The 16509-nt window shown below is 39.5% G+C and overlaps 1 protein-coding gene across 5 annotated transcripts in view; it reads right to left on the reverse strand.

Moving 5' to 3' along the window:
* The window catches only part of PDE9A (phosphodiesterase 9A), a 166278-nt gene that overhangs the window by 118347 nt on the left and 31422 nt on the right, over window positions 1-16509 (reverse strand). For all 5 annotated transcript variants that reach the window (XM_078146506.1, XM_078146504.1, XM_020973893.2 and 2 more), the window contains exon 4: window positions 11276-11319. In XM_078146506.1, coding sequence (XP_078002632.1) covers window positions 11276-11319 — 44 coding nt within the window. The remainder of the gene's footprint in view (window positions 1-11275; window positions 11320-16509) is intronic.

A 16509-nucleotide genomic window follows, 5' to 3' on the forward strand; every position in this document is an offset into this window, starting at 1 on the left:
TGCTTTCAATGCCCTTCAAAACCTGTCCCTTTCCTACCTTTTCAGTCTTCTTACACACCTTATTTCCCTCTACATACTCTTTGATCCAGTGAAACTAGCCTCCTTGATCTTCTTCAAACACAATATTCCATCTCCCAACTCTGAGAATTTTTATTGGCTAGAATGCTCTCCCTTCTCATCTCCACCTCCTATGTTTTCTGGCTTCCTTTGAGTCTCAGCAAAAGTCCCACCTCAGCTCAAGTGCAAAATCTCTTTAATCTTACTCATTTCCCTCTTAGCTCACAATTTAATCTGTCTGCATCTTGTTTGTACATAGATATTGCATGTTGTCTCTCCTATTAGACTGTGAATTTCTTGAGAGTAAGAACTACTTTTCTTTCATCTTTCTTTGTATTTCCAGACCTTGGCACAGTACCTGGCAAATAATAGTTGTTGAATACTAGTTGGATTGATTGACTGACCCTTAGGAATCAATTTGGTGTTTTGTTTCTAGAGGGATTGATGTTTATATTATTTTGTATGTATTGATTAATGAAGTTTGATTGCATGGATTGAGAGGTGAAAGTCTAATTGGTGTTAGCATGTGTAACGGAAAGTCAGTTTGAAACATGTACCATGTTACATCCCTGATTAATAATATCAAATGAGCCATAAGGAGATCCACTGTAAAATCAAAATTGAAAATATTTTCTATATATCCTGCTCCTGTTTGTGGATGACATTGAATGGATTCAGTTGAACCCTGGAACATTTCAGAGTCTCTTGGATGTGATTCATAACCACTCAAAAGAGTTTGGTCTGACAATACATTAAGGAAAAAAAAACATGAAATATAGTTGTATGGACAATCTAGAGACTGTACCCGTGAGTATCTCTGTCTCTCTCATCTATCCATCCACTTATGATTTATTTCTATCCATCTATTTATTTATCTTAAACATTGTAAATGGAGAGTAAGTTGGGCTCCGAACAGGTTAGTGTGCTGTATTGAAAAGCTTTAATAATTTGCAAAGGAATTTTATTGTCTCTAAGCTCCTCCTTTAAAAAAAGAATTTTCTTTTTAATACCACTATTGTTCCAGTGATGTTACATGACTGCAAGACATGGAAAACTACAGTCTCTGAAGAATTGCAGTGAGGATGACTTTGGAGAGAACATGATGGGAGTGGGCAGAGTCACATGGGTAGTATGTATCAGAGGTAGGACTTGAACCCAAGTTTTTATGACTCTAAAATTAGTCTTCTAGTTATTACAATATGCTCCCTCAGCATATGGACGACACAAATTAAAGTATGATTTTTCCACTCAGTTTTGCTTTCTCTATAAAAATTGCTTTCTTCAAAAACACTTTCCTTCCCATGTCATGATTATTTTAGGAGCATGACTATAAAGTGCCATAATAATTTGTACTCAGTATTTTATATGAAAACATTCTTATTATTTAAGATGTTTTGGGCTGTAACAGTGAGATGGATAACACAATCCCTTACGGTTGCATTTGAGTCAGTTGTACAAATTTTCTCCTTCTCCTGGCATAGTGGGAGCAATATTCTAAGCTCCCCTGACCCAATGCAAGTTGGGCTAGTTGTTTTTTTAAAAATATGGAAAGTATCTTTGAAATTTATTTTGATTAGGGGACTGAGATTTGGACTACTGCTGTAGCTTTCTGGTCCACTGAGTACAAAACATCCAGGCCACAAGGGGTTGTTATTTCTTCCCCAGGTTTGGGACCACAGCTCAATAACATGAATAACTGTGGAAATTTTACTCAGCTGAATCAGTGCTTTCAGCCTGGAGGACATGGAGGAATAAAAGGTGCCATTTTGTGTGACAAAAATGACACCTTTATTCTTTTCTCTGGGAAAGGATTCCTAGCCACATTAACTGTTTGATAGAGCAAGTCGGTTGTGCAACAAACTATTGAGCTTCCCATTCCTGTAAGTACATCAATCAGCTTTCTTTGTGCAGGAGAATGACTGATCCAGTTTAATATAGCAGAATGCTGGTCATTGTCTGCATACTCTAGAAGAGCAATATGAACCAAATATGTACGTTGGGGGTGGGGTGGGAAGGAGGCTTACTGTCACCAGTAGGAAGTCTCCTTTAGCACACTAATAAATTTCTATAATAAATTTCTTTTCCTTTCAATGTATTTGGCCTCTAGTCAAGGAGATCTTCTGGTGAGCGAGGTTTTCTCTGGGCTCTTTGGGAACCCTGGTTGAGAAATTTCCCAGCAATGAACATTCCTTACCTGCTCTGAATGTCCTTCCTCTGTAATAGCTAAGTAAACCTCCATTTGCGAACTGTTAAATGGATTGTGAGTGTTTTGTTTCACTTTAATTTCAGACCTAAACTACCAAAGGGCTAACCTTAAGCAGGTCAAGCTCATGACATTTGTCGACAGTTGTGCAAGATTGGAACCAGGGATGAGATCCTTGAAAGGGGATTGGAAAATGCAGAAGATGAATCCTAGCACTCTCCTTGATTCTGGTACAGCATCTTTAAATGGTAGCTTTTCCCATTGTCCCTGAGAAATTTCTGAGTAAAATGCCTGTAACTTTTTAGCAAGATAAGACCAAGTGTGAACACACTCTGTGTCATTAAGCAGTGTACCCTGAGGAGAACTGCAGTAAACTGTTGGTGGGTGAAATTGAATTCTCCTTTTTGTGTAAAATAGTGATCTTCAGGCTTACTTGTTGTGCTGGCCCTGGGCCTTCCAGTCTGGTCACTTAAGCTTCCTCTAAGTTGTACTAGAGGATTTCCTCAGATCTCAGTTTGCCTTTGATAAGAAAAACTCTGGCTTAGGCTTCATCATGAACTTCCTGACGCCATTTGCTTGAAGGGAGTACATCATGTACCCTGCTGGTTTGTGAAATCAAACTTGAGACTCGAACCACAGTTCCAGCTTTCTAACCCATTAGTTTCCTGTTTTTCTTCATGGGATAAAGTTTATCTTTTCCTCTTGTTATCTCTAAAAGTCTACTGAACACCCCCCTTTGAACTGCTTATGCAACTGAATACTATAAAAGACGCTATGACATTTATGTGGGGTGCACATTATTATAAGAGATGATCATCCAGTGCCTCTTTCACTCTCAGATCCTCATCCCTTCAGGCTTAAATTGTTGTAATAGCTCACTGGTTGGTCTGTTTGACTCAAATCTTTCCCTACTCCAATCCATCTTCACTTAGTCACCAAATGATTTTTCTGAAGTACATGTTTGACCGTTATCGACACCCCCCATTCCTCACAATAAACTCCAGTGGATGCCTATTACTTTCAAAATCAAATACAAAACCCTCTATTTGGTATTCGGAGCCCTTCTTAACCTAGCCTCCTCCTACCTTTCCAGTCTTCTTATACCCTACTCCTTACCACATACTCTTTGATACGGTGACACTGATCTTCTGGCTGTTCCCCAAATAAAACTCTATGTCTTGGCTCTGGACATTTTCTCTGGCTGTTCCCTAACCGAGGAATGCTCTTCCTCCTTCCAGCCTACTAACTTTTGTTAGTTTCAACTAAAATCCTACCTTCTACAGGGAGCCTTTTCTGGTCAGTCCCAATTCTAGTGCCTTTTCGCTATTAATTATTTCCTATTTATCCTAAATATAGCTTGTTTGTACATATTTGTTTGCTTGTTGTCATCCCCTGTTAGATTGTGAGCACTTTGAAGGCAGGTTTTGCCCCTTTTTGAATCTCCAGTGCTTAGAACAGTGCCTGACACATAGTAGGTACTTAGTAAATGTTTAATGACCATGTAACTAGAAAGGAAGAGGTTTAAGAAGAAAGCAAATTTCTTAACTATGGAATAGACATTCTAGGGAGCATAGTAGAAGGGACTAATAGATCTGAAAGTAGATGTTATAGGTGTCTGATTAAGGGGGAATGGAAGTAAGGGACTGGGCAATGCAGGATATGGAATGAGGTTTATACTGTGATAGTTGAGGTTTCAAAGTCACTGGGATGGGGAAAGTATGAGAAGGAGTACACTAATCACTGAGGGATAAGTTCTGCTTATGATCAAAACTTTCTGGGAAAATGCCTCACTGGGAAAGATGCCACATAAGGTAAATGTAAGAAGACCTGATTTTTAACAGAAACAGTGAGATTTGAAGGCTATTAAAACGGAAAAGTAGAGAAACAAAAATTGGCATGTGAATGAAAATCGGTTGGGGTATTGCGAAATTTGGGTTGGTTGGTTCTCCCTATGACAGTGGTTCCTGGTGTGTTCCTAGTTGTGACTACTTACCAGGCCATGTATCCAGTCATATGGTCTCTTAAGCTTAGTATCAAGCTCTGGATCTGATTATCCACACACACCCCCATCCCCAGTCTTTTCATTGTTGACTACAAGGGGCTCAAAAAGTACTGAGTGAGATACATAGAATGAGGAAGTTGGTCTTTTCTCAGATCTAATCGCAGAAAAGGATTGTAATAATAAAGTGGTAAACTAGCAGTAAAAATGTGGGACTGCCAGGTATTCCTTTATGAGATGCTAATTAGTCCCTTGAGTGAATCAGAAAGGAAACAACTGAGAGGATAAAGGCTCTGGGTGACCTTTAAAAGTCGGTTCACTGTATCCAAGAGACAGCAAAGAGAAATTGAAAAAGGAGCTGTAATGGATCTACAGGGAGCTGGTGAAAGTAAAACATAAAGCACCGGAAGCACAGGTAGAGTAAATAACACAAAGAAAGTAGCCAGGACTCTGGGAGTGGGGCTGCTTTGGCAGAAAAGGCATGAAGCGTCTAAGGATAGAAGCTGTGCTGCTGAAATTCCCTCAGATGATAGACTACAAAGTGGTAATCCTGTATCTCATTTCTCCCCTCATGCTCCTTTATGGAAGTTTGAAGCCTTCCTTTTTGTCAAAGGAAAATGTTTACCTTTTATTGTTTTTATTGTCTTTATGCACAATGCTAACCACAAGCCTATTTGGATGTACTTTTAGGGGAATAAGATAGAAATTGTAGAGGAGCATACACAGAAATTTTTTTTTTAATTTTTGCCAGGACTGTATCTGATTAGGAGCTTAGAGCTACAGAAGATAGAATTAAAGATAATTTGATACAATTTCCTTTGACAAAGAAGTGTTTATATAAGGAAGTCCATCTGAGTAATAAGTCAGCATTAGGGTAAAGGGGGGAAAATAGAAGCACCCCTGCTTATCACATCATCTTATTAACATTGCTACAATGGTATAACACCAAATTTGACTAGTGGGCATTTGTTATTACTTCCCAATGGCAAATGATGTATGAAAGGATACTTGACTCCATCAATGACTCTGGCTACACTGACATAGACTTTGAAGACTCAAGCTCCCTGCCCTATAGACTTCCAAACCTACCAAGACCACAGGATCTCTTCTTTGTCACAAGGGGACAGCTTTTGCTGCCAAAGCTAAATAACACAATACTGTTAGTCCCAAAGATACATTCTTATATAAGACAGTTAAAGATTGTGGACCACTGAAGGGATACTGAATCTTTTCAATGTTCTGTCTGTCTTTCTCAGGATTCTCTGCCTCAACAGAAAAAAAAAGCGTATTTGACTAGTAAAGGAGTGAAGGGGAGTCATTTCTCATCAGCTGTCCATAGTCCATCTATCTATCTGGCTGTGGCTGCCTTGCTTCCTTGTCTGGACTAGTGTATTCCACTCGACCTTCAGAATCCATACCTTTGTCCTTAAGAAAGTCAATCCACTTTCCTTTGAAACTCTTGTTCTGGAGCTGAACCATCTTGATTGATCATCTAATTAGTGCAAACTTGGCAAGCCTATTATAGCTAGCTGGATTAGAGCATGCTTCACAACCAAATGAGCTACCCAGCTAGGCCATTTCATCATCTATCCTATTTTGATGCATATTCTCTTTTCTCACTTTGACCTTCTCTGGGCATGGTAATCAAATAATTACTGTCATTGCTTTGGATATGTTCTACCATTTTTCCTCCCTTAACTCCCCCCAGGGTGTAATTTTTTCTCTTCCTTCCATTTCTTCTTTTAAGATTATCAAAACAAATAGAACCACTCTTAGAACCTCTTTTTTGTTTGATGCTTGCTATGACATCCCTTAAGATTAGGATTCTGAAGAGACACAAAATGTAAATAGTTTATCCTTATAAAGTATTTTCTGATAGCTTGTGTATTTTATCATTTTATGTTTTTCTTGATTCCTATATTTTTTTTCAGTTTCTACTCAGCTCAAGTCTTTTCATCAGGAATGTTGCTAAATCCTATGCGATTCTGACTGGTTCCTCAGTCCTTGAACTCTTTTTTTCTGGCTGCCTACTTTTTTTTCTTTTGACTTGGAAGTCCTTTATTTTGGTTATTATGTTCCTGGGAGTTTTTATTTTGGAGCTTCAAGAGATAACTTTCTATTTTCACTTTGTTTGCTTGTTCTAATATGTTAGGACAGTTTTTTCTCCTATGAATTCTTAAAATATGCTATTCAGACTCATATTTGATCATAGGTTTCAGGTAAACAAATGATTCTCAAATTCTTTCCTTGATCTGTTTTCCAATTCAGTTTTTTCCCTTAAGGTTGGTTGTTTATGACAAGAAAATACCTTGCACTTTTATTTTTTCACTTTTTAATTTTGTTTTAATATTTCTTATTGTCTCAAGGAGTCATAAACTTCTGTTTGGTCCATTCAAATCTTCAAGGAATCTATTAACTTGGTATGATAGGACCAGCGTTCCTTTCCCCCCTCTTTTCCTAAAACTGGGATCAGTTTTCCCTAAAAGCCAAGCAAATTTTTCTTGGGACCTGAATGGCCCCTGCCTCCTTTGATAAAGCTTCCTGATCATGTGAGGGCATAACTAGTCCTACCCGTCTGGAGTCAGGGTTCCTTTAACTTGACAAATCCCTGGAAATCAGGTGAGTCAGTCACTAGACTTTGTTCTGCTGACCAGATGGGTTTCCATGGAGACAAGGTGGGGGGAGGAGGAAACTGTGTCCAGAGAAACTAAGTGCCATTGTATATTTTTTCATATCCTTGCTATGTTAGGGCAAAATAAACCTTATCCTTTTGTTACTTTCAATGACTGTCCAGTGGCTTATTTCAACCTAAAATTGAACTTGAGTTAATGGGATGCTAGCATTAGACTCACCACCAACATTTGCCATAGATTGGGAAGAGATGAGATGGCCTCATGGCTCATAAGTTGGGGCAAGAGAGTAGCAAATATAGAGGGCTGGGTGATTAGATGGCAGAAGGCTACATGGCACCCTGTTGCAAGAGCTTCTCTGATTATATATGTTCAATCCTCTCTCTGGGACAGGGAGTAGGTTCCTATTCACACAGAGCAATTAGATCAGTGTGTGCTAGAGGAAGCTGTCTGGGAGGATAAAGAAATGTGACATCCAGCATTTCCTCATTGTTACTGACCATCCTGCAGAAGGTAGACTGCAAACATATTAAGACTAAAAATTAAAGTGGCTCAGCTCATTTGGCAAATAGAAATAGAGATCTCAGCTTTAAGGATTGCAAGGAAAGGTGAGTGGTAAATAATGGAGCTGGTTTCAGGCCACAGCTAGGAATCCACCATATGGTTTCTGTTCCAGATGTTCCAATTCCATTGCATTCCATAGAGATTAGAGCCATGAGTCAAGAGATTGAGAGTGAAAGTGAGGAAAAGACTTGGAAACTCCCACTGGTGGTGAAAAAGAATCATCTTATTAATGCTCACCAGGAGGTTGATTCCCAACATCGAAGGAGTAAAAAGTGTGTGGGTTTTGTAGTGAAGGAACTTGGAAATTTCATGAAAAAAAATTTCATAAAAACCTGATGAAATGGTGAAGCCTATGAAAAACAATTTAAGGACTGAATTTTACAGAGTCTGATGAATTTATTGAAACCTCCCAATAGGTATCACCTTTAGTGCCTTTTTAGGTCCCTGAGATAGGAGTTATTCACATCTGGCCCCATAAAGATGAATTTTCATTATAGGTAGCTCCCCAGTAGGCAATCTTCAAGGAAGGGGGTACAGTTCCTAAAGGAAATGGATTTGATAATTTAAGTTTATGTGGGTTCCCCTATAGCCTGCCATACCCTGCCATCCTTGACCTCTCCTTCATCTAGCTGGCCTCAGGGACAATTAAATGCCACCTTCTAGGTTGAGTCCCATCAGAATGGCTTTAGACTTTAGCCTTGGGCATCCTTCACCATGTAACTATATAGGTGTGGGCTGACCAATTAGTGAAATTTAAGCTAGATGTTGAGACAGCTGTGGCATAGGAAAATGCTGCTGTCAATGTGAATAGGTGCATTGATAATGGGGGAAGAGTCATAGAGCCCACCACCCTGCCAAGTGGGCAGAAGATAACGATTGCTGTTATTCAGTCGTTTCAGTCATGATTGACTTGGGGTTTTCTTGGCAAACTTACTGGAGTGGTTTGCTATTTCCTTCTTCAGCTCACATTACCTAGGAGGAAACTGAGGCAAACAAGATTGAGTGACTTGCCTAGGGCCATACAGCTAGTGAGTGTCTGAGGCCAGATTTGAACTCAGGAGGAGGAGTCCACTGCACCACCTGGACAGTGATACCCTCTCCCAGAGGTGTGACTCCTGAAACATGGGGTTGATAAGAAAGCAATTGATTGCTGGTCCATACGGATGCTAGCAAAACTGTATAGGGAAATTCCGTACCATGGCACTAGGGGATTTTGGGTCCCACACAAGTCAGAGACAACCTGGCTCATTTGGATCCCACCAGGGAGATTAAAGAGGACAGACTATAGGGGGAAGGTATATCACATATTTGGAGGAGTCAGAATATATGTGAGCTCCTACGCATGTTATTGTGGGTAGGGTCAAATGGAAATCCTTAGAGTCACTTGAACTGTAGTTAACATCAAAGAATATCAAGGGGGAAAGAAATTTCTTCTCTAATGATGGAGATGAAGGAAGATGGAATACTTTGTTATACCAGCTTCCCTTACAACAACTCTATGTTGCCCCTAAGGGAAGACAGATGGTGCCTGGAAGCTTACAGTGGACTATAGAGAGAGCTGAACAAAATCATCTCACCCATCCCTAAAGCAGATCTGACCTCACCTCTATTGTACAACAGTTAGTTCAGGCTGGGGGGTGGGGGTTGGGTGGGTAGAGAGTGTGGGGGTTATTGGCCTCGCTAATGCTTGTTTCTCTATTCCTATGGCTGAGAGTAGTCCAGAGTAGTTTGGTTTTACCTGGGAAGGAGTATGGTATACCTTCTGTGCCTCCTCAGTATTACTTGACCTCTCCTTTATAGTGCTATATCATAGTAGGCAGAGACTTTAAGCAAGCTTTTCTTTCTGAAAGGCATTGATGTACACTATTACATTGATGACATAATATTGGCTGAGCCAGATGAGGCTATGGTGGCAGAAGCCTTAGATCAGATAGCTGCCCATATAAAGGATAAGGGAGACAAAATCAACCCTAAGAAAATCCAAGGTCCATACTACTCATTCAAATTTTGGAGATAGCAATGAATTGGGAAACCTTCAGATGTTTCCAGCTATAGTCCAGAATTGACACTTTCTTTCACACTTTACAAGGAAGCCCAGAGATTTACTTGTTGGGTTCTTCAGATTTGGGAGTACCCACAGTTCCCATTCTGGGGATCCTGATGGTACTCATTTATCCACAAGCCCATCTTTTTAATTTTATTTAATTTTATTTATTTATTTTTTAAGGCAATTGGGATTAAGTGACTTGTCCAGGGTCACACAGCTGTTAAGTATCAAGTGGTTGGTCTGAGGCTGGATTTGAACTCAGATCTTCCTGACTTCAGGGCTGATGCTTACCCACTGTGCCACCCAGCTGCCCCACGCCCACCTTTTTTAAAGTGGAGCCCAGAGTAGGCTACAGCCCCAGAAGACACAGTCTCTATTCTCAGGCCTTTATGACCCTCCAAGGCCAATGTTTCCAGGGATTTCTGACCATAAAGACCAGGCTAAGTAGAGCCTTTGGCAGTCACCAAAGGGTGCTATTATTAGACATATGGACCTCCTAGTTTCCCAAGGCAGCCATTCATTACAACACTTTTGAAAAACAGTTGCTTGCTGGGAAAAGCTGATACTGAATAGAAGATGCAGGGTTGAAAAATCACCTTTTTTTATGCATAGTTGAAAATTATGCCTATCGTCATTGGATTTCAATAAATCAAGTTCTAATTTGCAGTATTTGCCGTTTCCAACATATAAATGCTCAGACTAAAAATCTGACAATTGGCTTTTGCAAGCTGGTATGAACTGGCTCTAGTACACCCCTGAATATAAGCTTTCTGAGGGCAGGCACTGACCTTTTGAATTTGTGTTCCCAGAGTTTAGCAAAGTGCCTAGTACATTGTAAGCTCATACAAAGTCCTCTATCATTTAAATCTTTTTAAGCCTGGCCCTTTCTACCTCTTCAGTCTATTTACACATCTCCTCCAAAGCCAGACTAGCTATTCCTCCCAGTTTTATCTCCATTTCCTATTTCTGTGCCTTGGCATTGAATATCCCTCAAGCTTAGAATGTTTTCCTGACAATGCATACCCTGGTGGCTTAGATCTCCTGGCTTTCTTCAAAACTCAGTTTAAGAACCACTTTCTGCGTGAGTCTTTTTATCATCCCCTTACCTACTAGGGTCTTTCACTCCAAGGTTACTTAGTATATGATCTGTATATCTTGTACATATCTATGCATGTACACATCTCCCCAATTAGTATTCACTTTTGTCTGCATCTCTAGATACTAGCACAGTAATCAGTACTTTATTTAAGTGCTTAGTACTCACTCTTTCGTTGATTGATTTCATTCATGTTGAGAGATTGAGAAACAAAAGATGGCCAACCAAAGTGCTGTATTTGTATCTCTGAGATACTAAAAGAACAGGAAGAAGGCTTTACTGGTACTGGATATAAACTTCATATAGGATTTATGTGAAAACTTGTACAAAGACCACACAAAATGAGAGACTTAGAGAGACTTCCATTTCTCTTAGAAGAAGAATTATCCTCACCAATGGAATCATGGATGCATAAAAACTAAGTACACAAAGTAACAGCTTATATAAGGTCTTCATTTACAAATTCACCATCAACATATCTAAATGCTCACTGGTTAAATCCTCTTTTGACCTGTTATATGGCAGTGTTAGTTGTTGTTTTGTCAATGGAATATTTTTATTTATATATTTTACATACCAAAAGCTTCCATGGGTCTATATTTAAATGTTTATCTGAAAGAACATATCCGATAGCGGGAGATTATTCAAACCCTTTTGAAAAATAAAAATAAGATCTTACCAGAGAATTGTTTGATGGCCACTGGTCTCACTTTGTAAGGAGTGCTGTAAAAGAGAACATAGTTCCTTTTTTATTGACTCATAAATTCTTATCTTATGTTGAGCATAAGATACATGAACTTAGAGCCAGTTAAAATTCAACAGATAGAGAAGTAAGTTGCTTTGGAAATTCTGGATCTCTTCTGTGGCTGAATTTTAAGTGCTTTTAAAACAATAAATATGATGATATTCATGAAACTCATAATTGACCAGTAAAACAAGTGTTGTAGCAATTCTAGTACTAACCATGCTCAAATGCATTAAATGAGGTAATTACCACAGGGCTTTTACTTGACTTGTTGCCATCCCAAGTTCTAAGGTAATCCAGGGGTGTGTTTGAATATTTCTTAATTAATCAACAAAAGTGCAAACTTTCTCAATAATTAATCAGCCCTGAGTCCCCACTTCAGTTAACTGAATATTGCTTATTTAATAAACTAGAGAAATCTCTTTTCATATAAGCAGATGCTCAGTTTTCTGTATTTATCAAAACCTTTCAACCTTTGTTCAGTCATTTCAGTCATATTAGACTCTTTGTGACTCCACTTGGAGTTTTCTTTGCAAAGATATTGGAATGGTTTGCCATTTCCTTCTCCAGCTTATTTTATAGATGAGGAACTGAGGCAAACAGGGTCCTGCAACTAGTAAGTGTCTGAGGCCACATTTAACTCAGGAAGATGGGTGTTTCTAATTCTCTCTTAGTCCCAAATAAAATTTAAAGTCCATAGTTAGGCAATTTATTAATAGAACATCCAATAATACAAAGACATAAATATTTATAGTATTTAGCTGTGAGATAGATCACATCTCAAGTCACCACTAACAATCACTATTACTCTTGACTTCATTTCTGAAAGTCTCACCATTCAGACTTTCCAGAGAGCAGCCAAAGCCTTTCATAAATAAAGAGGAAGAATACTCTATTTATTGATAACATACAGGTAAACTCAATCACCTTGTGGAATAAATTATTTCTATTTCTAGCCATAGTCCGGAATAAGCTATTGACACTTTCTTTCACACAATTTAGCAAGAAGCCCAGAGACTTTTGGGCTCTTCAGGTTCTGGAATACCTACAGTTCCCATTCTGGGTATCTTGATGGTACTCATTTACCCACAAGTCCACCTGTTTTTAAAGTGGAGCCCAGAAGATATAGCTGGCCATCCAGCAGTCTCTCTTCTTAGGCCTTTATGATCCTGCAAGGCCAATGTTTCCAGGGATTTCTGACCATAAAGACTAGGCTCACAGTTTATCTCTAGAAATGAGCAGAAAACAGTCTACTCACAGATGACAGCTAAATCTCTTTAGAGTTCACAGTAAAAACTCAAAACTTTTTTTTTTTACAGAAGAGAGGTAAAACTCAATTTCTCTAAAATAATTGAAGTTCAATCTCTTTTCAAATAGCGGTTAAAACTCTTTGTCTCGTAGAAAAATTAAACTCAAACTCTCCCCACTAACTCATTAGAAAATAGCAGTTAGATTGTCAACCTCCCCTAACCTTTTCAGAGAATGACCGCCAAACTATAATTATTCAAGATTACAAAGCCAGCAAAGATGGAGGAGTAAGGGGAAGCCTTACATCCCAACTTCCCCCACATTGACTCTATCAAAGATTTAAGAACACCAGACTGAGTTCGTTCTTAATCCTTCATTTTCAAAGAGGACTAATGACATCACAGGGTGATGTCTTGACTTGTGCATGAATTGGATTTAATGAAGCAGAATTGCACAAAGTCATTAGCTTCTCTCTTCCAGAGTCATTGACCTCCAGTGGCAAGACAAAAGTCAGGACAGCTGGTGATGGCCCAGAATGCAGTGGGTGACCTTGGTGTCTTTGATGTCTGATCAAGCTCTAAGTGCTCCATAATGCCTGCTTCAGCTGCCTTCATGGCCTTTAGAACAAATTGTTCTCATCTGCTCATTCCACCAGGGAAGGCTTCACACACCTGGGGAAGATATCCCCCTAACATACCAAGTTTGAGGCCTGTCAATTACCCTCAACTTGGTTTAGCCTATTTGGGAAATTTAAGGAGTCATTTTTTTGATCCCAGGATAATGAATTCAGACCCAAGGTAAGTAACAGAGCCAAAACTGCAGAATAGGGATGAGCCTGCAGCTCTATCATGTTGGCCCTAGAAAAGGATGAGGGATTTAGATGCTGTAATCCCAGCTCAGGATCTTACCCTAAAAGTCCCTTATGCAGGCCAGCATCTCTGTCCCTCTGAACCTATAGAGAGTGTTCCAGCTAGCTGATGGGCTGTGCTGAGCAATTGTCTACTGGAGGGGCAGCTGTGCTGTCTAGCCCCATGCTTGGTTCTGGAGCCCGGAAAGTCCATGAGGGCACTGATTAGGCAGTTCTCTAGATCAGTCTTCGCGAGTTTGCTGCTCTGGCTGGAGCTGTCCCTGTGATCCCTGAAGAACACAACACTCAGAGAAAGGAGTAACAAGAACCCGGAGAATACAAAGCAGGACCAAACAAGGTCACAACTTTCTCTCTACAAATGCTCAGAGCCTGATTCAAATACAAGGTCCCAATTCAGGATCTAAGGCTGAAATAATGAGTAAATAATAAAAAAAAAGATTCCTATGATAATGGGTCACCAAGAACACCCAAAACAGAAACCCAGAAGTGGTGAATAACACAAGAAGTATGAACTCCCCCTTCCATGCTCTTATATATAGCACTTAAAAAAAATTCACCTCTTTCCTTTTCCTAGACCCCCACATCAAATACCTCCATCCCTTTTCTCCTAATCCTAGCTAAGCTGTTAACTGCTAAGTGAGTTATTATCTGATCATGGCTTAAGTTATAATACTTTCTAGATGTTTATGTTGTTGCTATAGAGGGCTCAAAGACCAATGAGCTTTCATGTCTAAAAAAAATGAAATCATAGTGGCAAAATGACATCTGTCCTTCAAATAAGAGTGCTGGAAGAGACCTTGAAGAATGCTTGGTTAATTTCCTTCACTGGGGATGTAGAAAGTAAGAATGTTTGAGAGGCATTGTGGAGTAGTGGAGATGGAGCTTGCTTTGAAAAGCAGAAGACCTGGATTCAAGTCCTGTTTCTAAAACACACTGGCTATGTGACCAAGGACAAAATCATTTGTCACTTACATCTCAATGCCATTAAGCAGCTCTAAGACTATGAGTAGAAAGAATCTGGTAGAGAGAACTTCATTATTAGAAATTATCAATAGTCGTGAAATAGTATCTAGGGTGGCAGGGAGACAGGAGATCACTCTTCCTTTCAACTCCTCTTTGGCCAAGCCACCTCACTTCTTAATCCATTTGGTTGCTTGACTTGGATGAGATGGAATTAATCATCTCTATTCCTTCCAGTGAGATGGAGGGTCACCAGACATCCCAAGGTTGTTTAGACTTTACCATCTACCGTCCCTCTAATATTGTTATCTGAACTATAGATTGAACTTAAAGACTGCTGGGCCTTACCACCCACCCTACCCTTGTGCCCTAGGGATTTCCTAGCCCTTCCATCTCTTATGGATTTTATGTGTTGTCTCTTCCCAAGAGTATAAGCCCCTTGAGAGTAGTAACTATCTCCCTTTACCTGTTCTTATCCCCAGTTAATTTGAAAAGCACTTATTCATGTCTACTATGAGAAATAAATTTGGCAGAATAGTTGATTAACATATGAACACACCCAGGATAAGTTCCTGAGGAAAGGTTTCTGCTTTTTCCCCTTCACTGGGCAAAATGTTTACTCTGAGGGGATTTTTGTAATTTTTAGTTTTTTTTCTTGCTGATTTTTTAGGATTCCAGTTTATTTTCCACTTAGCTATGCGGTACTTTTATATTGCATCTATATGTTTAAACTGAAATAATTGATGTCTTTTGCTTTGATATCACCTTCATTTCCCAGTAAAGCCCTTTCTGTACCTCAGCCAGAGAGACTAACCACATGAGGGGTATACTATCTGCATCCAGAGACTGGAAGAGGTAAAAGGAATTAATTTACCATGAGTCAGCTAAGAGTAAAGGCTGGTTATATTCAAGAGGAGACAAGAAATAAAAACTTACAGCAGCCTAGTGGCCATTTTATTGACCAGCTAGATGGATCTCCTGGGTAGAGAAAAAACAACTGAAAATTAATTGACTAGGCCTAAAGCATGTGGCCTTGGACATCTTATGGAAGGAGAATGGTAACTTCCCCAAAGCAGTAAAAACAATAGCAGGAAACATCAACAGGAGAGAGTCTTGAAACTTCAGCAAATAGCACCATAGAAACAATAGAGAAACAGTGTATAGAAGCGTCAGAGGGAGAAAGTAGCAGCTGAGGTTAGTAATTTAGAACATTACATTGTGGAAGTGGAATCATCAAGAAGTAGCATGAGAGCTTTAGGATCATGACAAGGAGACATGGAAATGCACAGTCAGTAACAACAGCAAGGAACAGGGAGAAAGAATTGTGGAAAGGCAGGTGGGAGATTTTCCAGCTGCAATGCAGTAAAGATGGCACAAAACCTTTCGTCTCCTCATGCATGAGTTATCTTGCTCCCTTTTCCAGGAAAACAGATAATAATGCTTCTTTTCAAGTGACATTTCCATTGTTTAAAGCACCTCTGCCAAAATATTCGACAATGCCAAGGACTTGGGTGGTGAGCAATTTCTGTTCTAGTGCTTCAGTAGCTAGTAGTGTATGACATCTGTAGAGGCAATTGCCAGGTCATGTCTTTACAAGGTTGTTCCCATGATTAATGGCTTGTAGAGGGTGATCTAGGTGCAGTGCGTAGTCAGGGGAGTGCTGCTAGTTCCAGTCCTGCCTGTAAGTGGCAGCTGGTTGTAGTGTTTGGTGGAATGAGAGACATCTGTGCTCCCATAGATGATGGATGTAGGGGACAGAAGTGGAAGCAGGACTGGTGATCTTGGGGCTTTGCTGTTCTCATTGCTCTTTTTTTGTTGACTACAAAAGTTTATGCTTTTGTTGTCTACAAAAGTAACCACACATGTGAGGGAAAAGGTGCAGATTAAAAAAAAGATTAACTTAAGTTTTTGAGGATGCTGAAAGATATGAACAATGCCTATTTTCAGAATTATGATATGCAGTTAGTTGAACAATCTACGGAGGAAACTCATCAGTAAATATATCTGGGACAGATACTGCATAAGGACAACTTGGACTCAAAATTAAACCAGAGGAAGAGAACAAGCTGGATTGACTTTGGGAAACTGTGAA

The sequence above is a fragment of the Phascolarctos cinereus genome, unplaced genomic scaffold (assembly GCF_003287225.1).
Source record: "Phascolarctos cinereus isolate Bilbo 61053 unplaced genomic scaffold, phaCin_HiC Scaffold_726;HRSCAF=1367, whole genome shotgun sequence".
Classification (NCBI taxonomy): Eukaryota; Metazoa; Chordata; class Mammalia; order Diprotodontia; family Phascolarctidae; genus Phascolarctos; species Phascolarctos cinereus.